Source organism: Linderina pennispora, assembly GCF_002104995.1.
Source record: "Linderina pennispora strain ATCC 12442 chromosome Unknown DL89scaffold_8, whole genome shotgun sequence".
Lineage (NCBI taxonomy): Eukaryota > Fungi > Kickxellomycota > Kickxellomycetes > Kickxellales > Kickxellaceae > Linderina > Linderina pennispora.
Genome location: NW_024468256.1, coordinates 787,473 through 809,897, shown reverse-complemented (window position 1 = coordinate 809,897; position 22,425 = coordinate 787,473). Strand labels below are relative to the sequence as shown.

At 52.4% G+C, this 22,425-nt stretch overlaps 7 protein-coding genes across 7 annotated transcripts; 5 read left to right on the top strand and 2 right to left on the bottom strand.

Moving 5' to 3' along the window:
• Positions 1–4,697: 4,697 nt before the first annotated feature.
• Positions 4,698–6,332, top strand: DL89DRAFT_275178 (kinase-like protein; the record flags this gene model as incomplete). Its single annotated transcript, XM_040889273.1, has 4 exons — positions 4,698–5,078; positions 5,147–5,653; positions 5,741–5,894; positions 6,289–6,332. The coding sequence occupies 4 exons, from the start codon at positions 4,698–4,700 to the stop codon at positions 6,330–6,332; spliced, it is 1,086 nt and encodes a 361-aa protein (XP_040742996.1).
• A 2,556-nt stretch (positions 6,333–8,888) lies between these two features.
• DL89DRAFT_173958 (uncharacterized protein) lies at positions 8,889–10,365 on the top strand. The gene has a single exon (XM_040883829.1). The coding sequence runs from the start codon at positions 9,283–9,285 to the stop codon at positions 10,039–10,041; it is 759 nt and encodes a 252-aa protein (XP_040742995.1). The 5' UTR covers positions 8,889–9,282; the 3' UTR covers positions 10,042–10,365.
• Positions 10,366–11,726, top strand: DL89DRAFT_173967 (uncharacterized protein). The gene has a single exon (XM_040883830.1). The coding sequence runs from the start codon at positions 10,690–10,692 to the stop codon at positions 11,380–11,382; it is 693 nt and encodes a 230-aa protein (XP_040742994.1). The 5' UTR covers positions 10,366–10,689; the 3' UTR covers positions 11,383–11,726.
• DL89DRAFT_323362 (uncharacterized protein) lies at positions 11,413–11,850 on the bottom strand (the record flags this gene model as incomplete). The annotated part of the gene is made up of 2 exons (XM_040891387.1): positions 11,718–11,850; positions 11,413–11,644 (listed from the first exon to the last, which is right to left on the bottom strand). The coding sequence occupies exons 1-2, from the start codon at positions 11,783–11,785 to the stop codon at positions 11,413–11,415; spliced, it is 300 nt and encodes a 99-aa protein (XP_040742993.1). The 5' UTR covers positions 11,786–11,850.
• Positions 11,851–12,008: 158 nt separating this feature from the next.
• Positions 12,009–13,773, top strand: DL89DRAFT_268271 (zinc metalloprotease). Its single transcript, XM_040887858.1, has one exon. The coding sequence runs from the start codon at positions 12,071–12,073 to the stop codon at positions 13,724–13,726; it is 1,656 nt and encodes a 551-aa protein (XP_040742992.1). The 5' UTR covers positions 12,009–12,070; the 3' UTR covers positions 13,727–13,773.
• DL89DRAFT_268270 (NUDIX hydrolase) lies at positions 13,534–14,370 on the bottom strand. Its single transcript, XM_040887857.1, has one exon. It carries the CDS (start codon positions 14,321–14,323, stop codon positions 13,796–13,798), a length of 528 nt encoding a protein of 175 aa, XP_040742991.1. The 5' UTR covers positions 14,324–14,370; the 3' UTR covers positions 13,534–13,795.
• Positions 14,371–14,579: 209 nt separating this feature from the next.
• On the top strand, positions 14,580–17,311 carry DL89DRAFT_268269 (uncharacterized protein). Its single transcript, XM_040887856.1, has one exon. It carries the CDS (start codon positions 14,612–14,614, stop codon positions 17,249–17,251), a length of 2,640 nt encoding a protein of 879 aa, XP_040742990.1. The 5' UTR covers positions 14,580–14,611; the 3' UTR covers positions 17,252–17,311.
• The last annotated feature ends 5,114 nt before the right edge of the window (positions 17,312–22,425 follow it).

Below are 22,425 nucleotides of genomic sequence, written 5' to 3'. Positions count from 1 at the left end.
TGGCTGCTCTTTAGAGACGCTGCAGAGAAGAACAGGTTCCCCCGAGTCAAAAAAAAAAACATCAGGCAGGCGGATGCTGCTCTCGCTTTACGTCACGACGATTTGCGGTGATGGACGCTCTGGCTGCTGCGACTAGCCGCCATCGAGAATCAAATACGCAGTAATTAGGATCAAGGGTCTTCTCGTTTCTTGGGCGGTTCCTTGGTAGCTGGCCCAGCTCCACATGAGCCGGCAACTCCGGACCTTCTCCGTTCATTATTTCTATCGCGAAATTTGGAACCTGTCCCTGCGCGCTTTCTACGCCCGACCTTCAGCGTTCTCTTGTACGACAGCAGTCCCCGCAGACACGGCAAACTCTATTTCCCAGTCCTCAGCGAATGCGGAATCGGACTGTCCTTTAATGAGCACAAACAGCAAAAAGCAGGAGGAATCTGTTGCAGTCGCAGTCGCGGTCGCTGGGAGGGGGAAGGGGTGGAGTTCTGGCAGCAGTCATATGGACGGTGAGATTGGAGCAGCCGTGCATCACCACCACCAGAGGGGAGTGGGGATACCAGTGCAGCCGCAGAGCCAGCAGCCGCAAAGCGCAGCGGTGGAATCCCACAGTGTGCCCGAAGAGTCTAATCTGCACAGCATCCCGCTGCATGTGCACCACACGACGGTTGATCCGGTCACCAGCTACATTGCAGAGATGCCACCGTCCAGCGTGTCTAATTCTCCAGACAGCAGCATGGATGGCACCAGCGCTATGGATCCAGGTAAGGGGCTTAGACAGTGCAGCAGCCCAGTCGTGCCGATGGTAGCAGAGGAGTGGGGGTTACGGCTGCCGGGCCATGTACCAGCCGCCTGGAAAAGCGTATCTGAAACACGCGAAATTGTCGATGTCGCAGGCAGCATGCCTGGTTATCCGCCAGCTCCCGCATGCTACTGCGTGCAGCAGACACGCTGTAAGAGTGTTCCTGCCTGCATCCCAGACATGAGAATTGCTTGACAAGCGCCAGCTGTGGAGAAGCCTATTCCATGAATGGATGGCGGTATCGATCCCGCTAGCAGGGCAGCGAATCTCTCCCTCTTCCACTTGCCTACCGGAACCCCCTCTTCAGCCATCGAGGGCATCTGAATTATCTTTCTGCTTGCTTGGGCTGCCGAGCATTTTCTTGTTCAAGCGCGAAGAGCTGGCTGTGTGCAACCCTGTGGACAGGCAAAGGTTCCTGGTCGCGCAAAAAGCACCAACCCTGTTGGAGGGATCAGCAGCAGAAATAACGCCAGCCCGCTGCTTTTTCGCCTGTAGCATATATCCAGAACGTGTTTATTGTGCCCGACATCCTCAGCGTCGCGATTCCAACCGCAGGCAGACAGATAGGTAAGCGAGCCACATGACGACTGAAGCCAGCGGCAGGAGGAGTGGCGGTGCTGACAGTAGGACCATGCATAGCAAACCGCCCGAGAAGCCCCTTGTTTCTGCGCGTGCCGAGCAGCAGCGTCCGAGCTCTGGAAAAGAGGAGAGAAAACGCGCGCACTATTTGCTCATGATGGTCTGTTGCTGGTACTGGCCCGGGAGGAGCAAAACAAGGGCAAAGGGACCAGGGATCCGCACAGCATGCCTGCGTCTCGCCTTCAGCAAGGGTTCGTGTTTATTTGACCCCTCTCGCCGCTCCCAGGCATTGTTGCGATACTCGCTCTCTACTCTACTCTGCCGGAGCATCCCTATTTTGTTTGTTAACTTGCGAGAAGACAGTGTCTGAGGACTTTGCGTGTGCGTGGAGTAACAGACCGCAAAAAACCCTTGCCTACTTGGAACCGCCCACCGCCTGCTTCCACGCTTTCCCACCTCGCGCTTCGGTGCAAGTTTCAATCATCCTCTATTTCCAGCCCTTCCTATTTCCACTCGTTCTGCACTATTTTTATTTTTGACTATTTCCCTGTCTAATCCACCTTTTAACCTCCATTTTCCACCCTTGTCGCATTTAGCCCGACTAGAAGAGGACGCTCAAGGAAGCCCGAACGTCTCTGAAATCTCGATAGACTCTTCAATTGGTCCTTTGCGTAGTTACCGGTCGTCGGATTGCTTTAGGTACGCATGCGCGCAGCAGCCAAGGCAAGGCGCCTGCTAATTTCGCGGTTTCCCTGCCGTGGCCACTGAACGCGCTGGAGAGGGGTGCTTTTTATTTTATTTATGGCTGGGCAGCATAAAGCAAGCACTCGATTGTTGCATGGAGCTAAACACACGCTTGCCCTCCCTGTTGGCATACTTGTAGCTACAACGGCGATAGCGAAGACGACAACGGAGAGGTAACAGCAGCAGCAGCACCAGCAGCAGCAGCAGGTCTCAGTACCGACAGCCTTTGCGGCCAGTGGTCCGATATCGAATACGGCAACAGTAGGATCGCTATTGAGCGCACCGGAAAGGCGGCGAACGACCCAGCAGCCCACCTTGACGCCGGCCTCACAGAGTTTATGAGTGGCGGTACAAGCCAGCGCCCTGCAGACCCACATAATCACTTGCTCGAGTCTAACGGCGCGGCGGCCAACCAGGCGCAGACCCGCGCAGGCGTAGGAACCCAGGCCAAAACACGGCTTCCAATACGATCGTCCCGAAGGACCATGGGAGTCGGCGGTAGTGGTACCAGAACACTTGGTCTCAGCTACTCCAACACAAGCAATATTTTCCCTATTCAAACAGGCGGTGCCAGTGCAGCAGCAGCAACAACAGCAGCCGCAGCAACACAGCGGCAGCCTGGCACACAGCGCAAGACAGTTACTAGACGCGCAACTACAGCCAACATTTCTCCCGCCTCATCGTCACCCACCACTGCCACCACTGCTACTAAGAGCAGCACCGCTAGGGCACCGGCCTCAAAACTACCACAGCCCTCATCCCCAGCGGTATCGCGCATTGGTACCAAGAGCAGCACGCCATCGCTCACTCGCGAAGCTACAGCAAGGCGAGCGACAGCCAGACGGCAGCCAGCAGCGAGCCATCCAACCCTCCCAGCCAAAGCCAAAACAATGTCGCGGGCAACCGCCAGCAACTTTCTTAACCCGCACCTCAGGCGGCGTAGCAAGAGTGGCGCATTCGACACAACCATGGCATCGACATCCGCGAACCCGGGCTCTGGGGTGCAGCACAATCAGCGGCGCCTCCGCCGCCCAGCAGCGCGACTAAGCCAAAATTCGGAGCGATGCGAAACCACGCTGTCGGGCGAGCCGGCAGTTCCTGAATCGCCCTGTGCACGGCTCTGCTGGAAGCGGCACAGACGATGACGCAAATAGCCATGGCGTGTCGGCCACAGCAGCCGCAGCAGGCGCGGCAGGGTAGGCCAAGACGCATGACTCAGCAGGCTACCAAATTGACCATCGATGCAGCACGCGCCCAGGCGAGCGGAGGCAATGGCGGCGGCAGGCGCATGCCGGCCACAGCAGTCGGGCTTGGCAGCGGAAGCTCTGGGCAATTCAAGTCGCCCGGATCGCGGTCGAATGGCGACAGATCGGCGACAGCAGCCACAAGCGCAACGTCGGTGTCCTGCATCGGCATCCGGTCCGGCGCTTCCTACGCACGCCGTCGAACCCAGATCTGCGGGTGGCCAGCAGCGGCCGTAACACCGACTCGTCGGAGCGCGATGCGGCCAACACTGGGACTGTGCGTCGGATCAATATCGCTGCCAGACAGTCACTCGGCGACAAGGATGCGGCCTCATCACGGACCCAGAATGGCGGCAAGGCTGTTCCAGCAGTCGGGGGACCCGCTGGCTATGGTATGCACAGGCAGCTGCAAGCAAAGTTGGAGACGTCGTCAGCCAATGCTGGGGCGTCAGACTCGGAGCGGCCAGCTGGGACAGCAGAGACACGGCAGCGCACACGCACAATACCAGTAGCGTCGGGACGCGGTGCCGGAGGCAGGGCCGCGGCTGGTACTGCTGGGGCCAAGCCTCAGGCATGGAAATCGCAGCAGCAGCAGCAGCAGCAGCAGCAGGGTGGTCTAGCACGCGGTCTGAGCGAGAGCAAATCAATAGTCGGAACCATGGCACAGCGCAACTCTGCTGGCCCAGTGACGCGGTTTGCAGTTCGTGAAACCAGTGCGCAGTCGGGATCGCGCAATAAGAGCAGCACCGAGGATGACAGCGACTCAAAGGCCGGTTATGCCCAAGGCGCGGCCAACGCAGCAGCGGCCACTTAATCTGGCTGGCGCGCGTAACCAGCAGGGACTGTCGTCGTCAGCCAGTGCCGTTGGGCTCAGCAACTACAGCGCATCTCGGCCGGCTCCACACCGCGCGGGCGCGGCTGCCAGTATGGTTGGCGGCGTTCCACCGTCGGCATTAATGTTACAAGCACCTCCAGTGCCCATGCAGACGCACCCACTCGCTGGCCAGGGCTCACGGCCACAGCAGGCGCAGGGGTATCCGCACCCACCTCGACTCCCGGTTAATGCAAACAAGGGGCCGTCGTCTGTGGTGTCGGCTGCCCCAGCACTGCCCTCGCAGCAGCAGCAACAGCAGCAGCAGATGGTCCATATCCACTTCCCGGCTAATCGGGCCGGCGAGCACGGACAGCAGCCGTCGGTACCAGCAATGCAAGGCCATTCGCGTCCTCACTCAAGCATGCTGACCAGCCCTACGTCGGATGGCAAGTCGAGCAGCGCTGGCGGTGTCCCGGCGATCTCGCCGCAGGAGGCGCTGGCCAGGTACGGGCAGCAGCTCAGCATGCAGGAGCGCACCGAGATTGTAGATTTCCCGCACGTGTATTATGTGGGCAGCGGCAAGCCGCGTGGAAACGGACGCAGCACGTTTAGCTACGACGACGAGCGCGGCGACTACATAGTTATCCCGCACGACCACCTGATTTACCGCTACGAGCTGCTGGATGTGCTGGGCAAAGGGTCGTTCGGGCAGGTGCAGCGGGCGCGCGACCACAAAACAGGCGACATTGTCGCAATCAAGATTATTCGCAACCGCAAGCGGTTCCACCACCAGGCGCAGGTCGAGGTCAAGCTGCTCGAGTGCCTGCGGCGGTGGGACCCGACGGGTGCTCACAACATTCTGCAGATGACCGACAGCTTCAACTTCCGCAACCACCTGTGCATTGTCATGGAGCCGCTGAGCATGAATCTGTACGAGTGGCTCAAGGCACACCAGTTTGCTGGGAACTCCAGGCGCCGCTGCTCCGGCACCTGTCGATTCAGATGATTCAGTCTCTGCAGCTGCTGGCGCGGCACAAGATCATCCACGCGGATCTGAAGCCGGAGAACATTCTGCTGGCGCACCCGCCGCCGATGCCCCTGCGCAGGGCAGCACCTGCCGGGGCTGCAGCGCCACCGCCGCATCCGCTGGCGAATCCGCAGCTCAGCGTGGACATGCAGCGCGGAATCTACAAGATCAAGGTCATCGACCTGGGATCCAGCTGCTTCGAGATGGAGCGCGTGTACACATACATCCAGTCGCGGTTCTACCGAGCGCCCGAGGTCATTCTGGGCCTGCAGTATGGCACAGGCATCGACATGTGGTCGCTTGGGTGTATTGTCGCCGAGCTGCTGACTGGGTATCCGCTGTTTCCTGGCGAGAACGAGCGCGAGCAGCTGGCATGTATCATCGAGGTGCTTGGGCCGCCACCTGCTTACATGATCGAGCAGGCGCCGCGGTGCTCCGACTTTGCCGAGCCGGTCCGGTATCCGATGGCGCCCACACCGACAGGCAACATGATGCTGCTTCCCAACGGCTCATGTGTGGTGGGCGGCATGGCGATCAAGCCATACACAAACTCAAAGGGCAAGCGGCGGCGGCCAGGGTCCCGGCCTCTGGTCCAGGTGCTGGCACGTGCGCGTGACCCGCGGCTGGTGGATTTTGTGATGCGGGCGCTGGCATGGGACCCGGCGGTGCGCATGATGCCCGACGAGGCGCTGCGTCACCCATGGATCACGGACATGGCGATGCAGCAGCAGCAGCAGCAGCAGCAGCACCGGCCGCCAATGGGCGTTGCTGCCCCGCCGCACGCGCATCTGGGCGCTCCGGCTCAGGGCTACGTCATGATGCCGCCCAACGCGTATGGGCAGCCTGGGCACCATGGCCAGCATCACCCGGCGGCTCCGGCGGTGGCGGCGTCGATCGATCGGCGCCCCGGGCTCGGGATCGTACATGCAGCAAAACAGCAGCTATATGGCACGGCCACGCAAGGCGTAGCCAGACGGCGCGGGCGCTGCTCGTCGTCTCTTTTCCTCATAAATACCTCGTTAATTTTCCGTTTTCTGCGACCTGACAACCCAATATCATCGACATGTGCTCTGATTTTCTGCTGCAGGCCCAGGACGTGGCAGCCGTCAGGTTTCTTTCTCCGGTCGCTAAACACTCGAATTTGCACTCTTGTTTCTCTGCGACATACAAATGGATAGCACGACAGACTCACGTACGACTCGGGTCAACCGCAGCAACACACAGTCGTCGGCATATTCGGCATACAGCGACAGCAGGCTAGAGAGCATCAACCGCCAGCACTGCTTTGCAGCGTCGACGGTGACGCCGGTGGATGCAGCGGGAATTCGCGTCCTGGTAGTGCCAATTGGACCTGTGCGGCAGGGCAAGCTAATGCGGTGGACGAATGCACTGGCACAGTTTTCGCGCATTCCAATCAGCGACCTCCTGCCGCACGTGGACCCGTCGACAGCAAGCAGCTACGGGGCAGCATGGGCATCGAGGGCGCGTCAGGCTGGCGTTTTCGCTGAGCACGCAAGACGAGTACGAGTACCTGGAGGGCCTTGCAGACGTATCGGCAAGTGCTGGGCGTCATCGGCATCCTCGACTGCGCTCTGTGTGAAGACGTGACCGGGGCATATGACCAGTTCTGCCAAGTCCTGTCGCGGCATACGACGGCAGTGGCATACCGGTGCCTGGCATTCGATCCAGCAGGACGATCAGCTCGACGATGTGCCTGGCGTGACGATGATTCCAAATGTTGGGAGCCAGCCTCCTGTTCTATCTGCAGACACAAATGAACGACTTTGCTGGCACTATGGTGTCGGCGCTGACGCTGATGGCCAAGTCCATCGAGGACCGGGCCGAGCTTTTAAGTCCAGCAGAGCCCAGCAGCGCGTATGCCGAGAATGACAGCGCGTCGATTAGCAGCTCGGTGTACTCGGAGCAGCGCGACGACCGCATGTCGCTGCATGAGACAAGCACGGTGGCAGCACAGACCATGGCGAGTCGGCTGTCACAGGTCGTGGGGAGTCGCGAGTCGCATGCAGAGCAGCCTTGATCCAGGCAGCCCCTGACGTTGCTGGCCGCGGAAGGCATGGAGGGGAGCTTGAACGGATGTCGGTGCTGGCGACCCGATGATAGGCACAGTGGTGCTGCTAGCACTGGCGGTCTGTCACCGCTGGTTGCTTCGGGCGGCGGGCTGTCGCTCCATGCAACCCGTGAGAAGCGGAGTGCTGGATCAGCGGCCAATACCGGACGGCTGAAGAAGCTGCAGGGCGACCTGTACTTGATGGCAGGGCGGCTCTCCGATGCATTCTCTTCATACACCACGTCGGTTGAGGCGAGCCGGACAGTCAACGATTACCTGTGGCAGGCGACGGCGCTGGAGGGGTACTGTGCAGCGCTGCTGATGCTGTGTGAGCGGGCGGCCGACCGGAAGCTGCTGCACGCATTCCTGTCGTGTGCGCCGAGAACCACCTTGAGAGAGAATGCAGTGGCACGGCACTGGCAGTGGGACCGTGCCACTGGGCGCATCGAGCTCAGGCGCATCGACCTAAGGCTGCTGGAGAGAAGGCAGCGAGCACTGACTAGCAGCCTGGCGTTGGCGCTGACGCAAATCGGCGATCTGTTCTGTCAAGTACCGTTGCTGTATGAGCACAGCTACTCGTTCGCACCTCTGCTGCATATGGAGGCGTGCATCCGGCAGGCGCTGGTCCTGTGTGCCACGCGCGAGTCGCATCTGGCCGATCCCTGAGAACGCGCTGCAGGCACTACTGCGGACCAACAGTCTGCGCTACGGCTCCGAGAACAGGCTTTCGCAGACCACCTGTGACGTGGTGTCTGGGGTGCAGAATGTGCCGCTGCGGGCTACAATCAACGAATGGCTGGAGCGCGGGTGGAGCAGCTCGTTTACGCAGCTGGGGGTCGGGGACCAGCTTAGCGCGTCGTCAGAGATAAGCCATCTATTCCACAGCATCGGATACTCGCGCAAGTCGTCGTTCTTTTTACGGCAGTTCCTGCTGCTGGCAGTGCCAGTATTGCTGCGCAGCAGCAGCTCAGCAGCGCAGAAAGCCGCTGGCCGGGATCGTCACAGCGGGTCGATGTCAGGAACGCCAGTAAGGGGCAGTATGGCTGGGCGGCATGAGCAGGGCGCTTCCAGTGCGTTTGCTGACGGGTCGACTGCATTCGCTGCCGTGGCAGCAGCAGCAGCGGCTGCGGTTACATCGACTGTTGTGCGACCCTCGTTTTCGACCGTCCCCATCGACGTCGACAGTAGGGACGCCGGGTGGTGGTGGGGCCAAGAGCCTGTTTGACTTTTATGCAACCAACGACTCCGCAAGCCATTACACGCGAGTGGTTCACCAAGCCCAAGGTGGATCTGCGGCAGGCGGTGGTTGCGTGCCTGGATGTCCTGCTTCACTCATTTGACCAGCAAGCAGACGGCTGCGCGCAGCGAGCGCTACGGGTGGCTCTATCTGCAGTCTGACATTGTCCGCGAGTGCCTGTCAATTGCAGAGGCACTGCCTAGCTACCCCCATGCCATCTCTGCTGCGTTCCGGCTGGTGACGTGTTTAAGCGAGCTGGCCAACATCGTGCCTGAGGCGCAGCTGTATGGGATCCGCGAGGAGCAGCATACGCTGAAGAACTATCTGCAGCGGACCATCACGCTGTACCACCAGCGGTACCATTTTGATCCAGCACACAGCGAGAGCGACAGATCCAGGGAGGATGCGGGGCTGTTGAAAGAGAACAGCCAGCCGCGGGTCTCTGGAAGGGACGCGCCAGTGGTGGGGCCGGCATTGCTACACATGCTCTGCGCTATTCAGCTGTGTACGTTCCCAGGCTCGGCTGTGCCAATAAAGACAGCAACAGAATCGGTGGCCAGCAAAGAGACGAGTCTGTTCCTGCACAACCCCAGCGTGCAGATGCAGGGCGACATGCCTCCGTTGCTGGTTGCTCATCGAGTGCGCCCACTTTGTAGCTACTCTGAAGAACCCGTTCCCATTTGCGCTGGAGCTGAACGATGTTGCATTAGTAGTGCGGGTCAAGCCTACTGACCGCATCAGGTTTGGTGCTCCGACGCGGTGCGTGATTCCAGCCCATGGGTCAGGGCAGGTGCTCCTGGAGTTTACTTCCTGAGGCTGCCGGCCAAGTCCATGTAGTGGGCATCCAGATCTGTCTGTTCCAGCACTTGTCTGTGCAATGTCTCTTGGCAGACGAGCACGAGGCGGATGCAAAGCGCAGAGCAAAGGAGAAGCCGCTGCAGCAGCGACTGGAGGCTGAGCGCAGCAAACTTTTAGGCATCAGTGCCGGCCAGACTGAGTCCGAGCTTGCAGCCGAGACCGTGCAGTTGTCAGTAATGAATGCAGGCCATACGTTGTTGGCACATGTTGTGCCTGCGCTGCCCAGTCTGCGGTTACTTGAAAGCAGCATTGCGCGTGAAGAGTCACTGAGCCTGTTCGAAGGCGAGAGCCGCGAGGTGCAATTCACGCTGGTGAATGGCGGGACCACCGCTATCGACTCCATTGACGTCAGATTCGAGCCGCTAACAACGAATGGGAAGCGCGTGGTGGACGACATGCACGGCGAGACGCTGCAGCGCGATGTTGTCAACGCGGCTTTGAGCTATCGCTTTGAAAACGGCAGCGACATGCGTATTGCCAGCCGGCAGGTGTGTACATTGCTGATAAAGGCGATCGGTCTGAGCGGGTGGGTCGGCGGCGACATTGTGATCCGGTACGGTTGTTCGGACAACAGTGGAGTGGTATCGCGAGCTGAAATGGTCGCTGCGCATTACGGTCGCGCGACTGCTGGCCCCAGCACAAGCTATCTCGGACGGCCTTGCTACCAAGTACTTTGATCTTCCTCCCTACATTGCCCGGGCCCTGGGCAGCGGCGACGGGAGACTGCCGCACGTTTCAACTGCAAAGTACGTCGAGGATATTGTCGGGGTCCTGCGCGAGGCCCAGGCGGGATCATCAGCGCCGCAGGCCTCGTTCTATCTGGCGGAAGCGAACATCCGCAACGACATTGCTACGTCGATTGACTTGGAGATTGAGGTGGACCTGTCACCGACCACGCATAGTGATCCGGCTTGCTTTGGTGACTGGGGCCAGAAAGGAGGACATGCTGGTAAAGACTATCAACATGCATATTCCGGGCCATCGCAAGCTGTCACGCCTGCTTTTGCCATTGCCGCGCGTGCGTCTCAGCAACAGCATCCTGATGGCACCAATTCCCGGTGTCGAGGCCGACGCACAGGCTGACAACTCTGTTGCGTATCCATGGCACTGCGGACTCACTGGTGATTCGGACGATGGGGCTGGTTGGCTCAAAGGAAGCAGCAGCGGGACCAACAAGGATCGCCAGTTTGTGCTGAAGCGTGCGGCGCAAAAGGGTGGCAGCAAAGGAGGTTGCGCACCGTCGTCAGCTATTCTGGCACCAGCAGGAAATATGCAGCCGGATCCGAATCCGCTGGCGGTCCAACCAATCTGGGCGGTCCGGGCACATGGATCCGCGCTCCTTATTTACGCTCGAGGATATGTACATGGATACTGTGCTGCGGAGCGGCTTCCAGACGCGCATCTTTGTTGGTGAGCAGCAAGCCGCATACGTGGACCGGCTGGTGTCGGAGGTGAATTGCCCGACAGAGGCACAAAGCATGGTGAAAGTTGTGGTGGATAACGGTCTGGATCGCATGCTGCAGCTGCAGCTTAGCGCGCGGGCTGTCGGCAGCAAGGACGGAGTGTATGGCGTAGAAAGTGGGGTGGACAGCGAGCTGGCGCTTGAAGCCAGCGATGCGCTGCAGTACATGGCACAAGGCGTCCAACTGCTGTCGGCTGCCAGCGTTAACACTGCGTTTGCTGCTCATCTGCCAGATCAAAATGCGCGGCAGGGCCAGAAGTTCAGATTTGCACTGCCTTTCACGCCGCAGCCGACCGCCGAGTTGCCGTCGATGCCGTTCGAATCACTGCCGCCAAATATGCCTGGGGCTGCTCCGACGTCGCAGCCGATTGTGTTTGACAGCGTGTATTGCATGAAGCTGCCCCCGATCGCGCCAGGCTCCTCGCACCAGGTCGCTTTGCCGGTCTATGTTGTACAGCCGGGCCAGCATAGGATCGAATACGAGCTGGTCGACGGCGCTCAGGCTGCGCAGGTGGTTGAGCGCGGGCTGCTTATCATCAATGGGTGCAAGGCTTAGGGCTGTTGTTTAAAGCAAAAATTGGAACGTCTATTGGCCTTGGAGGTCCTCCTTCTGGCTCAGCTTCTTTGAGTACTTTTGCACATGGCTGATGATATCGTCACCGGTGAGCTCGCCGGCGTTGATCTGGACCTTCTTGCCGTCCTTGAAGACCACGTCGACTGTGGCCGGGTCCTTGGCGTAGTTGGTTGTGACAACGTCGATCTTGCATGTGGGGTTGGCGATGCTGTTCTCCTTTGAAAACACCCGGTTCAGAAAGACCCTACAGAGTGTGCTTGAATTTAGCTACTGCACGGTGCTACATGCTGCTCCATCGCCGCTGTTCTAGTTCTTACTTTGACGAGGTCGCGTGCTTGGAGAACGGGCAGAAGGCGACACGGACGCTGGTGATTTGCTTCAGCATTTTCAACGAGATAATTGGAACCAAAAAAAAGTGCGGGTGGGCTAAAGAAAAGAGCGATTTTTATCTTGCAGGATTTGCTACAGAATTTCGCTGCGATCGACCAGCGGCTGGCACATTTCTCAGACGCTTGGGCTGGCACATTTCTCAGACGCTTGGGCTGGCAGTCCGCCAAGAGTGGCTGGCGACATTTTTTGCGAGTGCTCCTCTTCTTCCCAACTACCTGTTTATTCCTTCTCCCTGACATTCCCTTCCGCCAAACTACCACCCCTCTTATATTTTGTCGAAATGAGCGAGGCTGACAAGAACCAGCCCCAGCAGGTTGCAGATGAGCCGACCGAACGGTTTGGAGATGGGTCAAATGCGGCCCTGGATGCGCAGGCAGCGCTGGTGATGAAGAAGAGCTTCCTGGACGACGCCATCGACGGGATTCAGCTGGGCGGCGTGACGATTCTGCTCCTGAGCTTCTTCATCATCTCGATCCTGGGCTCGAGCCTGCCGATAATCTTCCCAGTCACCAAGCCAGTCTACAGCTTTGTCGTCGGCATCCCCGACTTCTTCCTGGGCATCCCCGGCTTCCTGGTCGCTGTCTGGGACAACCTGCCGACGTCGCCCGAGGCTGCCCTGCGGCTCTTTGCTAGCATGTCCGAGGCCTTCAGGCAGAGCCTGCACGAGGTTCCGTACAAGGAGTGTGTGCTATTCTTCTCGTGGGCGACATACCTGTGGGAGGCTAACCTGGATGTGCGGCAGCGCGACAGATTGCACGAGGTGAGGCGTCCCCTGGCCATTTCGTCGTTTGTGTCGCGCCAGGCGTACCTGGAGGCGAATGCCTACGGCCTGGACAAGAGCAGCCTTGAGCTGGTGAAGAACCTCGTGTCGCAGATCCAGACATCGCTGATTATCGCTTACGATGCGATTCCGTGGCTCTGGAATGTATCTGGCAGTCTGCTGGAGAACACTACTGGATATAGTGGCGAGATTGCGCACTCGCTGGTGTTCTTTGTGGCTGCAACCCTCATCTCTACTGTGCTGAGCCTGCCATTCGACATGTACTCGACGTTTGTTGTTGAGCGCAAGCACGGGTTCAACAAGCAAACCATTGGTCTGTTTGTCAGCGACCTTGTCAAGACGCTTCTGCTGACGGTGGTGCTAGGCAGCCCTGTGCTGGCGCTGTTCCTGTGGGTGATCGGGAAGACGGGTTCGCAGTTCTACCTGTACGCGTGGGCCCTGCTCGCCGTGGTCCAGCTGATTGTGATTGCGGTGTACCCGACCTTCATCCAGCCGCTGTTCAACAAGTTTGACCCGCTGCCCGAGGGCGAGCTCCGCGTTGCTATTGAGGCGCTGGCGTCGCGCCTGGGCTTCCCGCTGAAGAAACTCTATGTGGTTGATGGCAGCAAGCGGTCGAGCCACAGCAACGCCTACGTGTTTGGTTTCTTCAAGAGCAAGCGCATCGTGGTGTTTGACACCCTCATCAGCCAGTGCACGACCGAGGAGATCGTGGCCATCATCGGCCATGAGCTCGGCCATTGGAAGCGCAACCACATTCTGCGCATGCTCATGGCAATTCAGATCCAGACGTTCATCATCTTCTTCACCTTCAGCCTCTTCATTGGCGAAGTTGCCATGTACCACTCATTTGGATTCTCATCGACACCAGTTCTGATCGGATTCATGCTGTTCCAGTATCTGTACCAGCCGCTGGACAGCGTCCTGTCGTTCTGCACGAACGTGCTGTCTCGCACAAACGAGTTTGAGGCCGATGCCTTCTCAAAGAAGCTCGGGTATGGCGAGCAGCTGCGCTCCGGACTGATCAAGCTGCAGATTGAAAACAAGGGCAACATGAACCCCGATTATCTGTACTCGGCCTACCACTACTCGCACCCGCCTCTGGTTGAGCGTCTGAACGCCCTCAACGACCCGAATGTGGCACCCAAGACCGAGTAGCATATTTCAAGAAACTCCATGCTTTAAAAAAAAAAAAAGGAATGAAATATTGCACTGTGTCTGCAAGCCTTACTCGGCTAGAATGTCCAGTGCGTCGCTGACGACCTTGCGCATGGTTGGTGTCATCTGGAACTGGTCAATCGTCTCCTTGGTGCACCACGCGTACGCCTGGTGCTCCTCTGGATTCAGCACCACTGTAGCGGCATCCTCAGCAGTCACAATGAAGTTCAGCTGCTGCGTGCACACGCTCTTCTCCACGTCCTTCTTCTCCGATTCGCCCTCCTCGTACTTCGTTGACCAGTAGTGAAATCCCTCAAACTGTCTGACAACCTCAGCCACCTTGATTCCGGTTTCCTCTCTAACTTCCCTGACAACCGTGTCCAGAATGCTCTCGCCCGGGTCAACGTGGCCGCCAGGGATCTCCCATTCATTGGGATACGACCGCTCATGAGCTGAGCGCTGCACAATCAGCAGACTCGGCGGTGTGGTGGGCTTGGCAAGGGCCGCACCGATGACGATGCGGTGGGGCTTGGGGGTGCCAGCAAACGAGGCGATGAATGCGGCGGCAGTGGTGGTCTTGAAGTGTGCGAGGGACATGGCTAACGCCTGCAAGTGAAGGAAAGGTGGTGTCGACTAGGATTGCTGCGGCAGCGCGCAAGATTCCCATGCCACTAGTGGCTCAGGCCATTGCCAGATTGTATCCTGCTGTCAAAACAACGTCACAGCCATATTGCTTGATCTAGTAATATGTGGATATCAATATGGTCGATCGATTGATCTGGATCAGTTCACTTTTTCTTGCTTGAAACTTTGCCATCACCACATTCTCTCTTTTATCCTTTGGCTCAGCATATCCTACTCCAACTTTTATCACCAGCGTTGCTAATGAAGTCAGCACAGGCAAAGCGGAGCTCAAGTATATTCACGCCGCGGCCAAAGTCCGCCTCACGCAACACCTCGGCTCACACTAGCCGTGCAGCAAGCCCGGTAGCCAGATCGCCGCGCTCCCCGGCCCCTGCGCAAACCATCAGCTGGCAGCCCAACCCGCCGTGTGTTACAACATGGACACCCGCAGACGGAACGCATATGGTTATTGTTGAAACCGCGGAGGCTAAAAGCATGTTGGCCAAAGGCACTGGCGATGAGTTGATCAAGGACCGCTATGCTGCGGTGGTTGCTATTCCATATGGCCAGACCATTACATTCCAGGGCATCGCCGACGTGTGCGTGCTGCGTGGATCTATTACGGTGTGTGAGCATGTGGTGGTGCCTGGTGGTGGATGGACACGCGCATATTCTCCATCCTCCCACCCACTGCTGACCATCCATTCCATCGAACCGGATAACAGTGCGGCGGCTCTGGTACTTGGCGCCGTTGATTTAGATATCAAGCAGATTGCTGACATTTGGGAGAAATCGACAAATGGCCTGTCAGCAAAGGATTCAGCTGTGGTTGCAGTGCGGTCGGTTCACTGTGGGCTGGAGTGCATCGGTACGGCCGCACCGCCGTTCCGCAATCTGTTCAAGCTGAAACCGTACGATGACCGGAGGCTGGATTCAGGGCCAAAACGCGTGCCAAAACGCAAGCTTGCACTTGCAGCAGGCAACGCAGCAGTGTCAAAGCTCAAGCGCTCGGTCAGCGATGCGTCAATGGCGCAGTCAGAGACAGCTACTGTTGACACTGGTGGCTACGACTCGGATGAAAGCACTGTCGAGGACTTGCCTATCGACACGGACGACTCAGCAAAGATCGAAGAAGGGCTTGGCTCCGCGATTGGGTTACCAAACTTTTACCCGGTTTCATTTCTGACCCCAGACTTGCAACTGCTGCAGACCCCGCGCGACTGGCAGGAGACCCTTGAGCTGGTTTCTACAGCGGTGCCGCAGCTTGACAAAGAGTTTAACCCGATCTCCCCAGTACTAGTGGTTGCCGGCGGCCAGAACCAGGGCAAATCCACTTTTTCTCGCATGCTGATCAACAGACTGCTTAGCCGCTACGGAAAGCTGTTTTATCTGGAAACAGATTTGGGCCAGTCGGAATTGGCGCCGCCAGGCGCTCTGACATTGACGATGATCAGTGCTCCGCTTCTAGGCCCGCCGTTCACGCATGCTAGCCAAGTTGAACCATACCATGCTGTGTACATGGGCGATACCACGCCGAGGAACAACCCTGATCAGTATGTGCTTGCGATTCAGGAGCTGCTTGCTCTCTACCGCTGCTACATTAGCCAGCTGGTGGAAAAGCGCAACGAGATGCAGCTAGCGGGAGGTTCGGATGTAGGTGAGCTGGACGAGCTTACTATTCCGCTTGTGGTGAACACCGATGGCTGGCTGACTGGGCTTGGTATGGATCTACACTACTCGATCTGTGAGGCTGCCCGTCCCACATCGTATATACAGATATACAACCAATTTGACAATGGATCACGCAGTGCCGATGGTTCGATCGCTGAAGCAGAACCACTTGTCGACTTTGGGAGCATAGAAGGTTGCGCACCACAGCAGCTCTGGATCACAGCGATGAACCACGAGCGGGCAGTTCACACGCTGTACACCAAATCATCCAAAGGCGGGAATGGCTCCGAATTCGTACCATCTTCAAGCGATACGGTTGACAGTGAGGTGGTTACACGCAAAGGACCAAGACATACTGGGTACGATATGCGCACGCTGGCATTCATCTCGCACTTGTATATGACTGGCGGCAACGTGGATTCTCAGCTAAGGAACCAGGGACTTGCGCAGCTAGCGGACCCGGCATGGAATATGGCGATTCCGCTGGCTACGCAGCGCCCGCTCGCTGTGCCGTGGTCGGATCTGCTCATTTGGTTTGGTGATGAGGATATTCCACCTAACCAGGCTTTGCGTGCGCTGAATGGCACCCTTGTTGGCGTGATTGCTGTTGTCAATGTGCCTCACCCGGATGGCAAAGTGTGGACTGCTAGCAGCTTGAAAACACTCTACAATGGCGACAAGGGTATTAACGACCAGGCAGCAATTGACCTGAGCGAACCTTCGGCCCGTATTTTACAGCGTGCTTCAATCGAGGGTCTACAGGCGGAGGCCATCGCAGAAAGTTGCCATTCATATCCGCAAATTGTTTATGGCAGGCCTAACACGCAGACAACGACATTCATTGCACATGGAGTCGTTCGCTCGATCGACCCATCTGAAGGGGTTCTCCATCTTCTACTTCCGCCGTTGGTCACTCAGCAGAAAACACATGCTATTCTGTCACGGATCATTGGTATCTACAAGGGCACTGGGCCCGGAATGGGCGGCGTGGATATACCCATATGGCCAATGATCGATGGCGGTTATGCGGAGCGTGCAATGGGTGCATCGTCGAGGCGTGGGGCAGTAGGTAGGCGCAGCGGGAGATTCAAGACGGGGCCAAATGACGATGACATTGCATCCCCGATTGGCATCCAGGAGGCACCCTATCTCTCAATTGAGGTTGATGAAGGAATCGGTGCAGCTACATCACGTTCTAGAGGCGGCCAGATGCGGAGGTCACAGCAGTAGGATAGATACGTAAATGTGGTAGAAATGACTATTTCTTTCTAACTCGAAATAGCTAAAGTACACTGAGCGGCAAAATTGAGTCACAAAAAATTTTTCAACTTTTTGATGCTCTATCATTGCCATCAGATAACATAGATACTTCCATTCGATATATGTGTGATAGGGCTTGACATAGTATAAAAGTATGTAGTTACATGTTCTCTAACTGTTGTACCTCGCATGATATCGAAGCAATCGTAAAAAAGTAGAAAAATTGGAGAGGCAAAAATTTGACTCACTTTGACTTCATACTGCCATTTCTACACCTTATCTTTTTTCGAATAATGTGAAATCACTACCCATAACTCTGTTGCACTCGCTCTTCAATAATAATATCTTGTCCACAACGTTGCTCAACTACGCATGGTACTATCATGTAATCAATATGTGAAGAAAAATTATGAAGGAAATGATCAATGCTTCAGCACTGCCATCACTCTTATAGATGTTGATTGCATAGTTGATATTCGCATGATTAGTACTCAATGATGACAAGAAATGAGTTTGATAGCTAGTTCACTGAAGGAGTAATCAACTATAAATGATGTACAACTATGCTTAAGCTCTCTATTGAAGCAATGTAATTCTATGAGTTGATTTTTTATAGTAACAATATATACATAGGTAGAGAGAGTACTACTGTGGCTACCTGCTCTATGCTATGAGATATCTATATGTAATCTCTGTGCCTAATGATAAGCCATTTAATCTGAATCACAAATTTTGCAACTTTCTTAATCCTTCTTTAAGCAGCTTCTTACGATCAAAAACATATTAGATCAAATCAAATGTACTTACTATACAAAGCATATGCCCCACAGGTGACTATGGGAATGAAATATCCTAATGAAAGTGCTCTATTCTGTGAACACTGGGAAGAAATCGAGATTCTAAGAAAATCTGAAAAAGTAGATTCTGAGTTTTGAGTAGTGTATCTCTATACAGCTATGGGCATTGCTTCCCTAGTTGAGGGGATGTGGCACACTGACCAGTGTGCATATGATGGTATATATCTTTCCTTGGTTACATACCTATGATAAGCAGTAGGAGAGTGCAAAGATTATATCTAAAGAAGTCATCATCACATAAATAGCAAATAGGGCTATAAGTAGGCTAGATATGTATACTGTTTCTACTATAAGATGATCAGTGTAGTCCCCTAGATACGATACGCTACTCACTTATAGGGCTTCATTATGAGTAAGATCTGATAAAAGTCAAAATTCATCATGTTTGGCTCCTACATCGCGTTGGCCTAAGAAATTATAAATAGGTAAGTAAATGAAACCGTTTATTTGTGATTAGTGAACTCGATGCCTGTGCGTATCGCTGCGGTCAAAAAAACCTATTGTGGCTCTGCTAGTTATTGAGAAAATAATCGACGAATTTTGTGAGCAATATTGAGTCAAAAATTTATATTTTTTAAAAAGTCAGTTTCTCGCTTATTTCAAAAGCGATAAGCGCACAACTACAAGAAATAGATTAGTGCATGGCATACACCATGATTTAATTTTATCATATTCAATGAACGTCGTTCAGAGAAATTATTTAAGATTTTCGATGATTTTGATTTTTGTGACTCAATTTTGCCGCTCAGTGTAGTTGCACTAAGTTGGATCCAATTATGTACTTGGAATGCTAAGCCATCACTCATGTTAAAGTCATGGATAAGTACTGAAGTTAGCATGTTTCTTTCTTCAATACTCAGATCAGCTACATATTTCTTTATCAATTTTAGAAAATTTCATTATTCCAAAACTTCCTTAAGAACCAGATTTGTGTATCTTATCTTACTACCCATGAACAATCAATTATAAGAATTACAAGAGAAGGAGTAGAATGTGCAATAGATAATAAAGTTTTAAAAGTTCTAAATATCTTTTACCTAGTTGAGTAGTAGCAAATAACCTCTATATTGAACAATATTGATAAAATGTAGCTATTTTAAAATCAAGTAGCTATCATCTTATCTGTTGTTACCCCATATCTACAAAGCAGTTATAGCTATCATCAATTTTAGATTGTAGAAATCTATTTTGTAGTTCAACCATTGATGCTTCAAACTCAACCTTATGAGGTAAAGTATATGTTGGTTCCACTTGTATCAACTTCTCATTGTGTGATTCAGGATAGTCAAAGTTTGTCATAACCCAGAGAGTATGATGATGTTCTACTTGCACATCACTGTTTGCTAGTATTTTCTTCATATTATATAATACATAGCACAGTTTCATTTGCACATTGTAAACATTCTTATGGAGGTCATTCAGAGCTAGTTATCTGCACAACAACTATTTATACATGTTGAAACTATTGGCAATTTCAGTGAAATAAAAATTTCACCCAAACCGCCATCGGCATCTTGGAAAAGTTTCAGTGAACATAATTTCAACCAGAAAGAAAAACTTTGCATATTTGGGGTTAATTATCATTAGGCAATAAAAGTCAATATCTCAATAGATGTGGCTAAGCAACCACAAGGAAATTATGTTCACTGAAACTTTTCTAAGATGCCGATGGCGGTTTGGGTGAAATGGTAAAAAAAATTTGTATTTTTAAAATCAATTATACACACAAAAACATTCTGGACACATTAACTAATAATAACTATGAAAAAAAATAATTAGTAGCAAAAAATAGTTCTGAAAACGATTAATCAAATATCTAACTAAGTAAATTGCAAATATCTAAAATTTACAAGTCCAGGAATGACCCCCTTCCAAAGTGAACTAAGAGTGTTGCTAACAAGAGTGTTGTCAGAAAGAAGAAATATGCCTGATGTTGCTGATGCTAGGTATACTGCTAGAGGTATAGAGCAACTTGGATTTGAGCATTCTTCTGAAATGTTTGTTGACTCATTCATTGTTGAGGTTGTTATTGAGAAATGCATTGAATCTGATATGAAGGTAAAGCAGAAGTCTGCTAGTATTAGATTGCATAAAGTATTTGGAGAAGGTTTTGGCTATAAGTATATTAAAAGCAAGATTAGTGAACAATATGGACTAGTTGCTATTTACAAAGTATCCACACCAAACATTGCAATAGTTAGTTCTTTGTTAACAGTGAAGTTTGCTACTATGGCTGATCACAAAATATATCTACAGAACTATGACATCACAATGGATTGTATGAATATCTCATCTAGAAATATTATCTATAAATACCTTTTAGAAAGAGGAGTTGAAAAGAAAGATGTTGTAGATGATTTACGCAAGTCTGGCTCTAACTGCATTAGCTGGTTTACAAAAAAAGGAGATATTAAAGTTAAGAACAAAATTTACAATAAGTTTATTCAGCTTCTTGAGAGTGGTGAAGTTCGTAATCCTCTTAGTTCTAAACTTTCTGAATTTATACTGCCAACTTTACACAACTTTGGAAAAACATTGTATGCTTGTAGAAACTTTGGTTTGACTAGGATAGAACTAACTGTACATTCTTCTCAGATGCAAACAGTTGAATGGAATAGTAACTTGCTTCTTACTACACTTGACTTTATGAATGGATGCAGAACATTTGCAACTTCTTATGAAAAGCAGTGGATGGCACTTGTTGATAAGGTTAGTAGTTGTTATACAGTTTGTATTTATGTGAGACAACAGCATACTTTAGCATATTGTCATTGGTTTAACTCAATCACATCAAAGAAGCAAGGAATTATTAAGAAGCTTACTACGAATGAAGATCCAATGGTAGTTGTTGCTAATCTCTCATTCAACAATAGACCTACACTTTATCAAATGTATGATTCACTTGAGAGTGGTCTTGAAACAGAAAAAGTTCTTAGAAGAGTTGATAAGAATATAACTATTGTTCCAAGTCAGAGAAACTCCTTCTGGTCAACTTATCCTACAACTAAGCAGTATCATACTTTTGAAGAGATGGGATTAGTTAACTACAAAGGAATGCATATTGGTTGGATAGATAGTAAGCAAGCAAAGAGTAAGATATTTCTATCAGAAATGTCAGAGGTTGAATATTCTGTAAAAGAGGAAAACATCAATGCATTAACAACAGCAATAGACAATATTACACTTGATGAAACTAGCCATATATTTATCAAAGAGAATACCGATCTGAAACCATCATTGTATAGAGTTGCTTATAATGTTCTTCAGTTAGGTAATGAATTTACAGTTATACATTATGCACTCCATACTTTCAGAGGACATTCATACTTCTATGTTGATATTCATATTAAAGGGAGAGATAAACAGCCAACTCTTATCAGGATACCAGCTGACAGTTCTATTGGAAAAGCAATTTCTCAACAGCTAGGAGGAACAAAGCAACAAATACATCTAAGAGTTGTAAGTGTGGGATATAGAACAATCACAGTTGAATAGCAACCATTTTAAAACATAGCATAAGCAACCATTCTCTCCATATCTCTATGGAAAGTATGACAAACATCATACACATGTTCAACCCTTACCTCACAATCAGTAGCAATATGTTAGATCCAATTATGCACTTGTATTGCTAGGTCATCACTCATATCAAAGTCATGAATAAGTAGCAGAGTAAGCATATCTCTTTCTTCCTCACACATCTCAGCTAAATGTTGCTTGAAGAAGTTCTGGAATGATCCCATATTCTAAAATTGATAAAAGTTGAAATTTTTATTTATGACTACCTCACACTGATGGACAATCAATTACAAGAATTAAGAGAGAAGGAGTAGAATGTGCTCTACACAACAAAGTGGAGATTTCTTGATGAAGACTGGTTAGTACATAAACAACAGAAGTACTATAGGAGTGAAGCTCATGAAGTGAAAGAAATAAAGCTTATCAAAGATACACTGAGCGGCAAAATTGAGTCACAAAATTTTTTTTTCAACTTTTTGATGCTCTATCATTGCCATCAGATAACATAGATACTTCCATTCGATATATGTGTGATAGGGCTTGACATAGTATAAAAGTATGTAGTTACATGTTCTCTAACTGTTGTACCTCGTATGATATCAAAGCAATCGTAAAAAAGTAGAAAAATTGGAGAGGCAAAAATTTGACTCACTTTGACTTTATATTGCCATTTCTATACCTTATCTATTTTCGAATAATGTGAAATCACTACCCATAACTCTGTTGCACTCGCTCTTCAATAATAATATCTCGTCCACAACGTTGCTC